Source organism: Catharus ustulatus, chromosome 4, assembly GCF_009819885.2.
Source record: "Catharus ustulatus isolate bCatUst1 chromosome 4, bCatUst1.pri.v2, whole genome shotgun sequence".
Classification (NCBI taxonomy): domain Eukaryota; kingdom Metazoa; phylum Chordata; class Aves; order Passeriformes; family Turdidae; genus Catharus; species Catharus ustulatus.
Window position 1 is genome coordinate 8,842,226 of NC_046224.1, and position 16,867 is coordinate 8,859,092.

The 16,867-nt window shown below is 40.6% G+C and overlaps 1 protein-coding gene across 2 annotated transcripts in view; it reads left to right on the forward strand.

Annotated features, from left to right (window-relative positions):
- Nucleotides 1-16,867, forward strand: part of SEMA3D (semaphorin 3D) — a 138,788-nt gene that overhangs the window by 62,117 nt on the left and 59,804 nt on the right. For both annotated transcript variants that reach the window (XM_033058216.2, XM_033058215.2), the window contains exons 4-5: nt 12,998-13,060; nt 14,695-14,814. In XM_033058216.2, coding sequence (XP_032914107.1) covers nt 12,998-13,060; nt 14,695-14,814 — 183 coding nt within the window. The remainder of the gene's footprint in view (nt 1-12,997; nt 13,061-14,694; nt 14,815-16,867) is intronic.

The following is a 16,867-nucleotide window of genomic DNA, read 5'->3' on the forward strand; positions in this document are numbered from 1 at the left end:
TTTGAAAGCATTTGGAAGGAAATAACTGAAGACAGCATTTTCACTGCTTGCTGGCATCACTGGGGTTGCTTTAATACTGAACAGAGTAGAGGCAATTTGGATGGTTTAAATTATAGCAAAATGTAAGTGGCAATTTTCAGTATTTCTGTTAATATCTAGAATTACTAGTGATAGCAAAAGCTTCCACTGGGATCTGCTGTGATCCCTTGCCTGTGCCCAGTGACAATGTGTTAACTTGAGATAATAAGATGACAATTTAGCCTTCAGTATTTCTAGCAGATATGGTGAACTGGAGCTTTTGTAAGCACAGTTGACTGCTACGAGTGAAAACCAGATGCTTGCACAGGAACACATGAAAACTGGTTTCCTTCCAGATATGAAGAAAATTTGAATTCTCAGCTGTGTTTGGTATTTTCTTTAGGCACCAGAGGGGGGTTTTAAATTACTGTGTTCTGCTGCCAGCTCTGAAGAGGTAACTGACCCTGAATTAATGCAATTGCAGGCAGGGGCTGAACAGGTGGAGCAAGAGACTATTTTGCCCATGTCTGAGAGCAACACTTGCTCATGTATAGGAGAGATACAGTACCAGGCGAATATCTTGTTCCTCATTTTAACTTCAGCAATGATGCACATGCCAGTTTTTGTAAAACTCAGATTCTGAGTATTTCAGGAAAATTGTTCTTGGGATGCCTTATCCAGCATTACCTCGCTTCTGTCATCTCAGTAATTGACTCAAAATCCACCACCTCCTCAGGATATTGCATTAATAACAACACTGCTAATTATAATTGCAAATTTTCAGACTACAAATTGATTTTTGGTGTAGGCATTCTGTAGAAAACAAGTTTTGTTTGTGTGACAAGCAGACTTCTGTTTCTGTGGGGTGCTGCTTGCCTCCTGAGAGATGCTGAGTGCTGTCACCTCCCATTATGTTCAGTGGGGCTTTATGAGCCCAGACCCTGCTGGAGGTGGCAGCACCCTGCATGAGCGGCCCCTCAGTCCAAGCTGGTGACATTTTCCCTTTGGCCAAACCACACTGATCATTATGGATCTTGTGCTTTCCAAGAGGAGCAGAACACAGACAGAGCCAGGAGCACTAACCTGCAATCGGACAGCGATATAGATGTTACAGAGAAAAGACTCTGTATTGAAAGGAAAATTTGCATTTCCTAAGATGAATAGAGGATGAATGCTTACATATCTGTGGTAACCTGAAAGGAGGGAATCAAATTTCTAACCACTTGCATATTTGGACTAAATATGTGTGCAGGTTCAAATACTCCTTTTAGTAGTAAACTAATAATTTAACTATTCAGATGATATTAAACTTTTCAGAAAAAAACACATGAGGCAAAATGTATTTGGCTGGGAAAAACTGCCTGTGAAAAGCCTTGCAGAGCATCCTGGTGTGGTGATTTCCAGGGCCTCTATGAGCATTTAGCAACTTTGTAAGCGTATCTTCTTTGCATAAATGCCCAGGTAACACAAGGCAATGCCACTCGAGTGTTTCTCTTCAATTCCTCTGTGCTTGGCTGGTTGAATCTTGTCAGTGGAGAGAGGGGGTGAGATGAAGGAGGTTGCTCAGGGAACCGAGTATAAATCTCAGTGGCTGAGGAGGATGCTAGAGGATACTGTACAGTAGCAGTGAAGTGTCAGAAAGTAGCATTTGCCGGTGCTGTGTTTAGACTGACCGGAGTTTGGGTTGGCGCCAGGCCAGGCGGCTGCTTCCAGGCTTTCCCAGTGTGAGGAAACCACACATGTTGGGACTACAAGGGTCTGAAGTGTGTCCTTTGTACTCCTCTGGAGCATGAGTCGTCTGGAAAAAATAATCTGCTAACATACAGCCAATGAGTAGGAATTTATTAGAATATTAAGTTTCTGTCTATTAATGATGTGTTTATTAATGACTTTGAGGAAGGAGTGTTAAAAGCAAGCTGAGGGGACAAGAGAGGTGTTACATTCTAGAGACTATAATGTAAGATTGTGAATAGTTTAAGGTTTCCTTTCTTTAAAACAAAGCTGAACGTGAACTTTAAAATGCTCTGTGCTGTGTAGATTCATCATATTTTAATAAAGCTCTCAATTTCAGATATTTGTTTTGTTAGGAGCTACTGATACCTCCAAAAACCAAGTCAGAATCCCCAGCAATTTATTCCCATATGTGGATATAATTACTTGGCAAGGTTATTCTTCAGAGTCTAAAGCTCTATATTAAGACATTTCTGGAATAGTATTCAAAGAAGCATCCAAAGCATTGTATCCTGCTTCCTTCTCTAATGTATACATATATATAATTTAATAGCTTCCTTTTAAAAACCTATTTATTTACCTAAATTAGTTAATTTGACTTACATTTATTAAGTTATGGCTTTATTTCCTGGTGTATTTTTCCATATGAAATAAATCAATAGTTCTGCTGGAATCCCAGCTTCTTAAATCATTGTAGTTTTTATTCAATTTATTGCGTAATAGGTTGAAAACTTCCTTAGCTGACAGCTTGAAAAAAAAATCTGTCCGGTTTCCAGTGCTTGCAAACCTCATTATAAAACAACAGTAAGTACCACAGTGTAATAAGCAAGTCTTCCAGAAATGACAGGCAAATGCAGAAAGCTAAAGTGATTATAGTCAATAAATATATAAAGTTTAGCAACGGATAATCATCTTTCCATAGCAGAGATATATTTTCTCTGAAGTTTTCCTGTACAGAAGCCTTTAGCTCCTGCTACTGGAGTGGCATTATCAAGTGCCACAGTCTTTTTTTGAAAGATCCTCACATGCCTGACAAATTCTGCAAGCTATTTGCAAACTGGAGGAATTGTGATTTCTTCCTACGAGTAGAATAAAGATGGTCAGCAAAAGAAATCAATTCTAATGAAAGGTTCTGTGCCATTACCACCAGAAGTGCCGTGTAAAACAAAAGGATGTTTAATGGCATGAGAGGCTTGAAAGCTGGAGAAGAATTTCTGTAGGAACACCAGGCTCTGGGATCCTGATGGAAATATTACTTTAGTACATCGAATTTTCTTGTGAGGTTGCTCAAAGTGTTTTCTGTTTTACTCCTTAAGCTAAATAAATACGAAATACAAAATGCAGTCAGCTGGGTAAACAGTGGGTAAATAGCTGCAAAGCAGTGGTGCCCCTTTCTGTGGCTGTGCTAACAGTGCACGCGGGGTTACATGTCAGCGCGATTATCACGGTGTGATCGCAGCACGACCCGCCCAGCTCCGCAGGAATAGGAATGCTATCAAGGCCTGACAAGCTTTTGAAAAGCTGCCAACCTGCAGGAGCTGTCAGTGCTAGAAGACACAGCCCCATGTGGGCCAAATAGATAAACATGTCAGATCCCCAATAGCAGCTTTGGAACAAGTTGTTTTCATCTGTCCCAGTGTGCACTGGCTCTGGGTCACAAATTACCATCGCTTGGAGCATCCTCACTTTTGTAGTTGCTACTATTTTTCTGGCATGTGCAGCTGTCTTGTGACATCCTTGAATGCCCTCTTGTATTGACTATTATCTGCATTTTACAGAGAATAATATACATATGCATAATATATATTTATCTGCTGTGTAAATGCTTATGAAATATTGGCACATGATTTTTTCTGTAACTCCAGTGCTTGCCAACAGTTCAAGTAGGTTTGTATTTCAGCGCTGTTTGCAGTGTGACCCGCCCATCTCTGCAGGAAGGGGAACATATATGCAAATACATATGCATATTTATGTAAAATCACACCCTTGAGATACAGGAGCAGGATTTTACATTCATTGCTCTGAGAAACTTCCTGTCAGTCTATATAAGCGTGGTCTCAATTAGGAATGAACCCAGTGGGAATTTAGCCAGTACTGAAAGGAGGCTTTGGTTCTTTCCGTCAGACCTGAGCCTCAGGAATACATACAGAGTCTGAGCTGTTTATTGCAGCCTTGAAACACACTAATACCAAGATTGGTCCTTCATAAAAAAATACGTGCTTCTTATTCTGTAGCTCAAAGGAAGTTAGCTTCCTGCCTGTCAGCAAAACTGCAGACAGTGTGAGAGTGAAGATTTCTTGACCTGTTAGAAGAAAAAGTTTGCCAGGAAATATAACTGAAGGACAAAGAGTTATGTGGAAACCACTGGAGATATTTAAACTTACGAAACTGAGGCATCAGGACTGAGATAATCTGGGATAAACCCAGTGAAACTTCAGGTTAAGGGCTTCCAGAGGCAGAGGTGATACCTTTGTGCTTGCTAGCCCTTGGAGGGGTCTTACCTCTGAACTATTTACTCTCTAAAGTTTGACAGACTTAAATTTAGGCACCTGTGTAGACAAAGTGAAAGCTTTTGAAAAATGTTTACAGACAGAAAACAACAGATGGAGCAAGACGTGAAGAAAGCAGTATGAATCCAGAATGACAACAGTCCTAGGTGGAAGAGAGTGTCTCTGTTATTTCCTTTTGCATTGTTACCATAAATTATGTTTCCATAAACATCCGCTGTCATTTTTATATTTTACCCGTGTGTTTAACTATAAAGAATGACCAGTATCCTGCTCCGTGAAAACATTTGCTTATATTGGTCATTGGCTTTTTCAAAGGTAGGATTTGTTTTTAGTCTGAAGTGATAAACATGTCAGGAGCAATGCCATTTGTCCTAAAAATCCCAGTGTATGGTTTCCTTTTAGGAGAAACAGACAGTAGTCAGAAGTCTGCTGTGGTTACACTATAGAAAATGAAGTGTAGAAGCACTGAAGCCTTTCAAGATTTAATCCAGTGTAAATGAAATCAGCATCTGGTCTATTTTTTTTAAGCTTTCACATGTGCTTATACACATGAAAATGCACTTTTCAGAAAACCCTTGAGACTGGAAGTATTGGCTACTACTTAAGTTGTGTTGGAGATCACAGTTTGAGAGGAAAACTGGGGCATGTGGAGATGTTGCTTTGTCCCAGACAGATGCAATATTAAAGCCCATTTGGTTCTAATATGAGGTTTCACTCTATCAACCACCTGCCAAATTTAAGCTACCAAAGTCTTGTGAATATGTCTTCCAAATACACAACTTTTATTTTCCTCTGACTTCCAGCGTATTTTACTCAGTTTGACAGCACCATGCAAATACACTGACATAGACTGACATTGGCATTTCTGCTGTGTTGTAAATCACTTTGAAACAAGCCTCGTATTCTTTCTTTCCCCTTTCCTGTTACATCAGAATAAATCTATCAGAGATCCAATTTTCTGTTACTATGAAATAATTGGAGATGGAAATTCTGGTCAGTTTATTTCTTGGATGTTGCAGGTATGGGAAATAGTACCACAGGTGAAGGTCTGTGGCAGATGTAAAAAAGATTAAGGATACAGCCTTGGCTTTTAAGTATTTCTGGGAGTTAGCTAAACCTTCATGAAACTGCTATAAAGAAAGCTAGATGAAAAAACTCTAAGGACAACCTGGTTAGTTTTCAAATACAGGGAGAAATTTAGATGAGGAATTTGATGTCAGCTTCCTTTGTTTGCTGATGACTTTAAAATATTAAATTTCAGAGTACAGCAATTTTCAGTGGGATTCTGTTACAAGACCTGCTTGGGGTTACCTTCCTGTTGGGATTTGTATGGGAGAACAATCTGTCCAGTTCCCCAAGCTGTGGACTTCCATACTGCCCACATTAATGCAGCAGATGTGAGATACTTAGAGAACAATTGGTATATGAATATGGTGTCCTAAAATCAGATCATTTTCTCATTAATCAGCGCAGTTGGTTAGAGCATGGTGCTAATAATGTCAAGGTCATGGGTTCAGTCCCTTTACAAGCCATTAATTTAAAAGTTTAACTCGATGATCCTTGTGGGTCCCTTCCAACTCAGAATATTCTGTGATTCTCTGATGATTGGAACACTCCTTGTTTTCCACGAAATAATACAGAGAATGCATTAAATTCTTTCCAGTGTGTTCTGGGAAACTGAGTACAGTAATTTCACGAATACAAGCCGCACCAATTTGACTAAGATTTTGCTCCTAAACCGGAAATGCGGCTAATAATCAGGAGCGGCTAATACAACCTCAGAAGTGCCTGCCAGAGTGCTGAGCCGAGCAGCTGCAAAGTCGGCATTTTGCGATTGTTACAAATCGCTACTTTGTTGCACCGCGGGTGGAGCCTGGCTCCCTGTAGGCAGAACGGGGGGCGGGGAGAGAGGCGGGAGAGCTCTCTTTCCTCCTCTGCCACAGCCCAGGAGAGAGACGGGGGGGGCCCGGCGCCGCCATTGCTGCAGCTCGGGGAGGAGAGGGGGGACCTGGGCCGGCCCTACCGCGGCCGGGGGAGGGGGGGGGGGACCCGGGCCGCCCGTACCGCGGCCCGGGGAGGAGAGGGGGGACCCGGGCCGCCCCTACCGCGGCCCGGGGAGGAGAGGGGGGACCCGGGCCGCCCCTACCGCGGCCCGGGGAGGGGGGGGAAGCCGGCGCCGCCATTGCTGCGGCCCGGGGAGGGGGGGGGGAAGCCGGCGCCGCCATTGCTGCGGCCCGGGGAGGGGGGGGGAAGCGCGCGCCGCCATTGCTGCGGCCCAGGGAGGGGGGGGGAAGCGCGCGCCGCCATTGCTGTGGCCCGGGGAGCCGACGGGAGCCCCGCGCAGCCATTGCCGCGGCTCGGGGAGCCGACGGGGTGCTTTGTCCCCGCCCGCCGCCGCCGCGGCAGGAGCGGGGAAACTCCGTCCCCGCCCGCCGCCGCTGCCGTAGGAGCAGGGGAAGCTCCGTCCCTGCCTGCCACCGCAGGGCAGCGCCGACCCGGGGTGACCGAGCCCAGTGGCAGCGGCGGCCGGCCCCGAGCTGCAGCACCGGGCTGGGCCACCTGGCCCCGTCAGCGGCCCCTAGCGGGCCGAGCCTGCACAGCCTTAGCTCAGCCAGTAAACCCCGCCCTCCCGCGGTTCTGTTACTAATTGCACGCGGGTCCTCGCTGCGAACGACAGAGCGGCTTATATTCGTGTGCGGCTTATCTATGGACAAAAACCAAAATATTTGCCAACACCCAGAGATGCGGCTTATAGTCAGTGCGGCTTGTATTCGTGAATTTACTGTAAATTCTTAACACTTGCTGTAATTTTCAGTAAAGTGACCTGAGGTCAGTATACAGCAGTGACAAATGTTCCAGTTCTCAGGATGCAATCCATGAACACCCACTCTTACTGCATTGGGGCATGACATTCATGGTATTGTCTTATGCAGCAGGGTGACATTCTTATTGGATCACTGTCGTATGTTTTCTCAGTGCTCCTTGATCTTACTGTTTTTCTTTGCTTTTGATTTTTGAGTTATGAATTGTAAAGTTATTCAGAAAATCAAGACAAAGATTTTAAAGAAATATCACATTATTGTCATTTTCCTGGTGGGAAAATTGAGATCTGACTGTCACATATAGTAAGGCAATAACAAAACTAGGATTAGACTGTCTCCTGGTTTGCTTCAGTCTGTTTGGCTCATATTGCCCTCTTTACTGTACTTGTTTTATGGTCCCATTGAGCTTAGTCATGAATCCTTCTTTTTTTTTTTTTTTTTTTCCACACAGGGAGATAGTTTTTCATGGAGAAGAGTTTCTCATGGGGAGTATATTGCATATGCCAACGTGACAAAGGGTTTACAACTCAGTCTGGCTTTGTTCTTTGGAAACCGCAGTTGGGACTGTCATATGGAGAATTTATCCATACCAATGAGCCTAAGCTTCTGATTTATAGTGTACATGCTTCACAAAGCCTTAATAAGACATTTTGATGCCCAGAAAGCTGTAATTTTATTGCATACCTTCCCTCAAGCATCAGTATGATGGATATCTAGTACATAGAATGAAACAAGGGAAGAAAGCTGGGCTTCTCTTGCTGCATCAAGCAGCTGTTTAAAACCTGTATTTTCACCTAAATGCTTTTATCACCTCTTACTCCTTTAAAATAGGAAGGGAGTAATCCCTTTCTTCACAGACCCCAGATTGAGTGTGTGAGTGTTTTGAGACGTGCTGATCAGCTGATGTCCTTCAGTGCTGTCAGGGACACACCCTGCTGCTGCTCCATGCAGCACTAACAGAGCACTTTGGGGTGCCTGGTACCAGAGGCTGCACTGATAGAGAGGTGCTGAAGCACGTGCACAGCATCAGGCACGGGAGAGGCTCCAGTGAAAGCCCCAGGGCTGCTGAAAGCCGACAGCCTCAATGGGACACTCAAGTGCTTGCTGCTGGCATGAGCATGGCTATCTTGGGGACCTGAAACTGGAAGGAGTCACGCTGGTCAATTGGTGTCACTCCCTGCTATCACCTACCTCATGGAGCAATTATTCTTTTCATAACTCAGTCCAAAGCTGGTGTAAGTGGCCCTTTGGGATACTTCATGCAACTTCTTTAGGAATGTGGCTGCTGTGGAGCAGATCCTTGTTACTCCAATGTTTCAGATTTAATTTTTGTTAAAATCTACAGTCCATGATAAATATTTATTTACGAGCAGTTTATACCAATTTCCTCTGGCTGTTTATGATTCTGGTCTTCAGAACTCTTTGATTCTTCCTGCTTAATTTAACCCCATTTGTATTAGTGATGCTTCCCAACTTCCTGTCACCTGCATGAGTTGTGGCAAAGTTCTGGGTTTTACCAAGGCTACCAAAGGGTACATGAGATAGGATGGGCTCTGACACTGTTTCTTGAGGAACTTAATGAGTAGCTTTCTATCTCAAGCTCTTTACTTATCAGACCATTTCTTTTCCTTGTACTAGTGCCTGTGTTTTTCAGCTGAGCTAATCAGTTTCCATGTGACAATTTAGTAAATACTTAAATGGAGCCATGACCAAGAGCAGCTCTGGCACCTTAATGTAATTCAGCTGGGTTATTAAAGTACAATATTAGAGTGGACTAATGTGTGTTTACCAAGTTATATTGTCTTCTCTACCACACTCCATATTAATTGGAAACTTGTATTATTTCTTCCTAACTAAAAACTTGTTTTGAAACCTTACAAACAGATTAATTAAGACCAATGGGTTTTTTAATCGTTTAGTTAGCTTATGATCTTCCTCTTTGGCATGGTGACAATATATAGCATTTTCTACTCATTTTGTGAAGTCCTGCACCATCCTATATTTAGAAGCATAATTACAAGTGATTCTTGAAAGAGCTGTACTTTCACACAACTTTTTTTTTTTGTAATCAGACTTCACTGTTTTATTTTTGAGCATCCCTTCTCCTAAGGATTTATAGTCTGAAGTGTTAGCTTAGGAACAAAACCTGATAGAGAAAGATAGATACTGAAAAATGAGTAAAACACCAGTATAGTTCACGAGAGATTGCAGCTGAAAGTAAGGTCTTAGAGGTGGATACATATATATATATATATATATATATATATATATATATATATACACACACATATGCACACACATAGGTATATACACGTGTGTGTGAGCATATAGATAAAAAATACACATTTAAAAAAAAATTGCCTTTTTATTAATTCCTTTCTTATGGTAAAAATACATATTTAGAGGACAGGAAAATGTTACTTTTAGAAATCTGTTACTCCTGATCTGGAAAAGACCTTTGTGGTTTTAAATATTTTGTTTTAATCAGAAATCAATTTCCAGCTACCCTTTAAAGTGATACCTTATCTGTCCTACGCTTATGTACTGCTTAATTTTGTACTCCTGGGAGGTTTTATTTCTCTCTGATAGAAAAGAGCTTATTGACTTTCATTTTATAGAAGAATTTAATTTCTTTCCTGTGGCTAAATTTAAGAAAATATTTGCAGTATGATTCAAAAGTAATGGTAAGGTAATTTTTTTCTTTTTAATTGGGCAATAGAAGATAAAATCTGGAAATCATGACAGTAGCCGACCTCTGGAATTTTGATACGGTTATTTTAAAAGGAAAATAAACTGAAGATTAAGAAAAGAATCCTATTTAAGTATATGGTTCACATATTCCAACTGTTTGCATTCTTGTCTTAAATTCAGTAGCTCCATTAAGCTATTCTAACATTCCACACATTTCAGATATAGATGCAACCATAAAATATAAAAAATACATAATTTGTACTGTTTGTAACACGAAATTATTATAACTTAAATCAGTATTCTTGTCACTTTTAATATATAGTGCTTGGTTATCTTTTTTTTTGTTCTCATTCCTTGAAATTTTTACTTACTGAGGATTTTGTGAAAAAAATTGTTAATAAACTGTTACCATTGTTAATAAAGTCTCTAAATAGAAAAAGAAAATAAATAAATGACAAATTTCAAAGCTTCAAACCATTTAAAAGCTCAATGATTTTAAATCTATAAGAAACTGCAGGAGCATGCGGTTTTACTTTTTGGCATAATGTAAAACTAACTAACTCATTGGAATAAAACAGAACAGTAAAACTTAATTTCACCTCCTACAGAAAAGTCAGTACTGATGTGTAACATTACTTGTGTCAGTGTTTGAGGGAATCAGACCTGTGGTGCTGTTACACAGCATATCCTGTAGTAAGAAATTAAGTTTATGCTTTCTTGCTCAGCACATTGACTCATTATTTATAATGCAATTTTCTTGATCTATTAAAATTTACAACTGACAGTTTCTGGGAACCTCTGATTTCTCAGATGTAAAGCAAATAAATATCACTTTTACTTCCCCATATATAATTGCAAATTGATTTTCAAGTTGGATCTCTTCGTTTCACTTTTCATTGTCTAATGTGACTGTATTTAATGCTAAATACTGAGGCTGTTGAGTAACTAGAGAGTAAAACAATTGATTTTTTAATATAATTGTCTGTGGTCAATTATCACAGAAGTGGGGGTGAGTATATTTCAGCCTGGTAGGACAAACACTAACTCCCATGAAGGAATCTGTAGAACTGAGGGTAAGTCAAGCCCAATAACACTTCTGATGCCTTGAAGCAGATGTCTAACTCTCAGTTTTTAACTCCTCCAGTTCTTCCGTGTAGTTGACAAGGAGAGCTGGGCATTTTCAAAAGCCTACAAAGGGGCCTCTTTGCCTAACTGGAAAACTGAACTCTGGGCAGAAATCTCTCAAGCTCCTTGAAGACCTCTAAGCTTCCTGTAAATGATTCAGAGAACTGGGGCAGAACTGGGCATAAAGTTTCTGTACAAGACAGCTGGCAGCTCAGACAAATCTCCTTGGCTAGATGTGTTTGGAGATCCATGATCCCACATTCCTCTATCTGTCCCTTCTCATCAACTTTTCTTCACTGGTAGCTTATTGTCAACTTTTCTTTTTAAACTTAACCTGTGTGGCAATCGAGACTCATCCTGCTCTGCCCAGGCAGAGACCAGACTGGACCTACCTGCAGCTCTCCATGATATTCCCAGTGCTTTCCTCTGTGCTTCCTGGCACTGTGAACTGTGCCACCCACACGCCCTGGCACGGCTGATTGCAGATTGCATTTTCATACCTGGATGCTATGACCACATCATTCTGAGAAAATGCTCTGGGAAAGCAAAGTTGTGCTCCAGTGGTGCAATGCTGTTACACTGTCTTATCTCTGACTCCGTATAAATATTGTTGTAGAAGGTTAAGGTTTAAGTAACTTAAACTACACTATCTGTACTAAGAGGTTTTTATCAGAAAGGTAACTAAATTCACTTGAGAGGAAATTAATTTTCTTGCAGAAATCCAATGCATCCATTTTCACTGGGAAGTAAAGAAGTAAAATCAAAAGTGTTTCCAGATTGAGGGAAACAGTGACTGTAGGTTTTGGGAAGTGATAAAGGTACTTGACCCAGGACACTTTTTGCTTTCCTTACCCGTGTGGAACTGAGCCTGTGTATGCCACATCCTACAAGGTGCCAACAGCTGGGTGAAAGGGAATATGACAGCAGTCAACTCCTCTTGTATGCCTCTGATTTGTGTATCCTTCCTTGATGATGGTTTTGTTTCTAATGTATATTGTAGTTCTTCATTCTTATATATTTGCTATTTAAGATTTTGTAAAGCATGATTGGAGATTACTCTAAGGTATTTATGACTACTGATGATCTGCTGACTAGTGCCTGGGACTTGAAGCAATGTACTAATCAATATTTGCTTAAAAATTAGTGTGATTTGTGGTGTTTTTACTACTAGTTATGAGAAATAACAATAGTTTTGTCATGTCAAAATTAGAAGTACAAAATACCCATTTGTATCAGGGTGGTTATAGAAGAATTTGTATTTAGTTTCTATTTGAAATTCAATAGAATCAAACTTGTACTCAAGCATATCCAGTTTTGACTGCGTATTTGAAATCAATGAGGCAGAACCTGAACTGCTGTTCATTGGTATTTCTTCACTAACATAATTTGTGTAATACTATAACTGATAGTATTTTGTCATCTGGATTCATCTACATCAAAACCTATTTTATAGAATTCTTCAGGGCAGATAAAAAAGAAAGAGAAACAGTATCAATATTTAATGCCAGTTATGTAAGATCCATGATTGTACTCTAAACTGCTGTTTCATTTTCTCAGTAAACTTCATTAATGTTGATGGGTGACGTTTTTAAATCATGCACTGTTGATTTCTGTCAAATGTGCTTCCTGTTTTACAAATTTCCCCTGAGCTATCCTTAGTTTTTTGAACCTAATTCTTTTCATTTGAAAATTGGCAGAACGAGCTCTAAGTGTTTTTTCTAACAGTTATGCCAAGTCCACTGGCCCAAATTCTTCCCAAATGTAATTTGCCTGGCTTTGCAATCAGTTAGATTCCAGATGATTTGGCTCATCATAACTTTGAGGGAAACACATAATGGTGACAAGATGCCCTGGCCAGATTAACTGAATGCTTTATAAAAGTGCATGTAGCCAGTGAAGAAGTAAACAAAGTTCAGACGGGTTGATTTAAAACCTCTTAACTTTTTGTAATGAAATATTGTATGTTCATTTAAATTTACGGGCAAGGAACTTCACCGTGCAAAGATCTGTTTTAACTGTTTATTCATGGAATAATTAATCTGAAGTCACAGAACAGTTTATAATCTTCATAATCTTTGTCTTATTTTAACTCTGTTACAGATTTACTGGCCTGCAGCAAAAGAAAAGGTAGAATTATGCAAATTAGCTGGGAAAGATGCCCATGTAAGTATGATGTATATTTTTTCTTATTGCAAAGAATTATGAATATCTGTGTGTTTGTTACTAGATGCACAAAATGCATTAGTAAGCTCTTGTTACACTTCTTCTGAAATAATGTCCTAAGTGTTTTTTCTTAATTTAAAAAAATCTACATTTCTATTGTTTTTTAAATACTAATACTTAAAAGAATTCAATATTTCAGGCACCAGTTATGCTAGGTTGTTCTTTTACATAATAAATGCAGCTGAGAAATTAATGGATTTTCCTCAGAAAGGTATAACCAGCAATGCTTCCATTAAATCTCCCCTTTTAAAATTAAAATTAAAGCATTAAAATGCTGCTTTTTATTCTTATTTAGTGTCCTAGATGTAACTTCCTTATAATTCATTAAAGGAACAGAGTAGTAGAGCAGTGTAGAAATCAAGTTAACTTGCAGATAGCTTCAGTTAAAGTTAAAAGAAAATCTCAGACTCAATGGCGTTTTCCTGGAACCACAGATTTTCTTTAGGAAGTATATTTAAGGTACATACATGCATACAATGCAACTTTTATATGTTTTGTATACCACAGATTGCATCATGTATCTAGAGCCCACTATAAATGTAAACATTTCCCGGCTGTAAAATAAAATTTCTTCCTTTTCTCCCAAAAAAATCTAATTTCTATCCAGCATGTCAGTCACCAAGGTAGATTCCAGTTCAAAACACTCTCAGCTCTCTGCCTGAAGAGTTTCAACTTCATATTCTAACTTGTTGCTACCATTATCTTTACAGCAGTCAAAAACACCACATTTGCTGAGCACTGGGAATAATCTTATACTGGTGTATATGGAAGATCTGTGTTGTTCTATTTCTATACTAAGAGAAGAAGGAAAGGGTCTCGGGAGGGAAATATTTGTTTTGGACTCTCACTTAAGTGTAGGGTGATATCTTGAACGTATGAACAGATCTTGTGTATTCCCTTTGAAGTACTTGTTTTGTGTTTCTATATTAATTTTATTTTGGGGAAAGCTAGAGCAAGCCTTTTCCTCTGGTCCATGTATCATCCTTGGAGCATGTAGCAGCTGCGTGTGCTTACCAGCAAGGACCAAGCCCAGCTAGAGCCAGGACAGCCCATTGGACTCAGAAATGACCAAATAAAAGTCACCAGTAAGATGTGGTTGGTGCAGACAAAGCATACCCTTTGAAGTGTGTTGAAGCCTTTCAGCCCACCACAGTTACTTTAATCATCTAATCCTTGGTGCTAAAGCACGTGCAGCGCCCTGAGCTGGGAGGCAAAGGCAGGAGGACTGGTAGCTAGACAAACCCAGTGGCTCTGCAACCTCTGCCCAATTGCTGACAGGTGGTGTTTGCTACAGCACAGCCTGAAGAGATACCCTCCAAACCGTGTTGTGAGCACACAGCTTCTTGTGGCTGTAAGCATTACAGCAGAATTAGGTTTGCAAGTCTGATTGATGAACTGCCTGGTAGATAGCCACTGTCAAATTGTAATTGTCACAGCTCTGAACTACTTTGTAAACAGTCTCTGCTACAGTAGTTTTAAGTACAACAGGGCTATGACTGTAACTTAGTAGAATGTATAACGTGAAAAGGAAGAATAAACATGAAAAGTAAACTTTATCTTTCATTTCCCAACAGACAGAATGTGCCAATTTTATCCGTGTTCTTCAGCCATACAACCGGACCCATGTTTATGTCTGTGGCACAGGAGCGTTTCACCCTCTCTGTGGATACATTGAACTTGGAACTCACAAAGAGGTAATTTAACTTTCTCACTACTCTGACATGTCAAGGAATAGCCCTCATCTTGTTTAGCATTCATCATAGATTGGAAAATACTATGTGAGTGTGTAAAAAATGACCTGACAGCAGCTTGCATAAATAACAGGGTAAATGGTGGATTCTGTGGGTCACACGGGAACTCTCGTTCTCACATTTGGTATGTGCATATCACTTCTGAACAAAGCACTTTCCTCAGGCTTAATACACAAAGTTCTTCGGAATGACACTTCCATGTGATTAACGAAGTGAAGAGAACATCTAACCCAGATGTCTTCCTTTCTAGTAAGTCATTTCTGCACATACTTTCCTTACCCACATACATTCAGAGTTCAAGATGAAACCTGTAGTTCTATCTTTTAATGTACATAAACCCTTGGTCCATAGAGGGATTCCTCTGCCTTGTGCAGGAGAGTAAGAAACACTTTGAAAAGGGTCTCTTAGCCTGAGTGCAGGCACAGCATCTCAGGGCTTTGCAATGTGTTGCAGTCTGGTCACTAAGGAGGTGTTGGGTGTCCTCCATCACTAGTGGCGTATTCCTGAGCTGAAGTTAGCAGCTGACTGGTCTTCATTTGCTGGTGACAAAGAAATCTCTGTCCTAAGTGGTAAATGTTTGAGACCTAACCCCCACAACAGAAGAATTTTGGTGTTGTGTCAAGCAGCCACTTAGTACACAAGTCTCTTTTTAACTCCTATATGTATCACGCCTTGGCTATATTTATCCCACTGGTGCTGTTCTCAGACAGTGTTGAGATGTGACCTGTCTGGCTGCTTGCCTGTGGTGCAGGCTTCCTATGCTGCTGTAGAAATAGCTTTCTCTTGTCTTCAAGGCTGAGTAAAATTCTAGAATTTAAGAAATTACATCTAAAGTTACTAAACAGAATAACCTGAGAGGAACAAGAATCATATAATGGTTTGGGTGGAAAGGGCTCTTAAAGATCAGCCAGTTCCAACCCCCCTGCTGTGGGCAGGGATACCTTCCACTCGACCAAGTTGCTCAAAAGCACCATCCAACCTGGCCTTGAGCACTTCCAGGGATGGACCATCCACAGCTCTTTGGGTAACCTGTGCTGGTGCCTCACCACCCTCCCAGGGAATAATTTCTTCCCAATATCTAATCTAAACCTAACTTATTTCATTTAAAGTTATTCCACCTGATCACTGTTATTCCACCTGATCACTGTTATTCCACCTGTATCACTGATACATGGAATCAAGGGAAGATCCCCATAGAAGAAAAAAAGGGATTAATGCTTGCCCAGACTAAGATCCATCGTTATGAACCCCACAATCTGTGGGTTAGATGACCAGCCCAGAGGGGCTGCCCGTGCAACAGAAAACTGAAGCTGTGAGAAGTCTACATGATGGTGTTCTGTGTCAAATAAATCATTAATGCTCCTGGTATTGTCTAGTATATGATGTATAATTTGGCTTACAATGAAATAATTCTGTAAACTTCTTTGCTTTGCTACTTTAAATATTCTGGTTGAAGCAACTGAAATTTTAGATCCCTTGTATCATGCTGATTTCTTAGCTGAATGATCAAATACACAGCTGAATGGAACAGAACAGCTCTCAGCAAGAGTATAAGTAAGGCTCTGGTTTACCTCTGGGTCATTAGCAAGATTCCTTATTCACTCTACCATTGCCCTACTTAATTTCATCTACTTCATTTGTGAAGGTTGTTTTCGGCAGACCTTATGAAATTATGGATTTGGTCTGGCTGTTCAGTCCGGCAGCCAGTCTAGACAAGGGGTCTGTCTCAGACATGACCAATTACCTTGTGAGAGGAAATGGAAGAAGAATCCTGGTTTTGTATTTCCTAATCCCCTCACTGTCCCCCAGTCCTGCCTCTCCCACATTCCTCCTGGTTGCTCAGCTGCGGTGGTAGCTTGGACAGTGTTCAGCACTGCTCCTGCCTCTTCTGACAGAGCAGCTCTTCTACAGCCTCCGACTGAGTTATCAGCCTTGGATGGCCCCAGGCATATTTTCCTTTTCCTTCTTAGAGGCTCAAATGCCCTTCAACCACCAT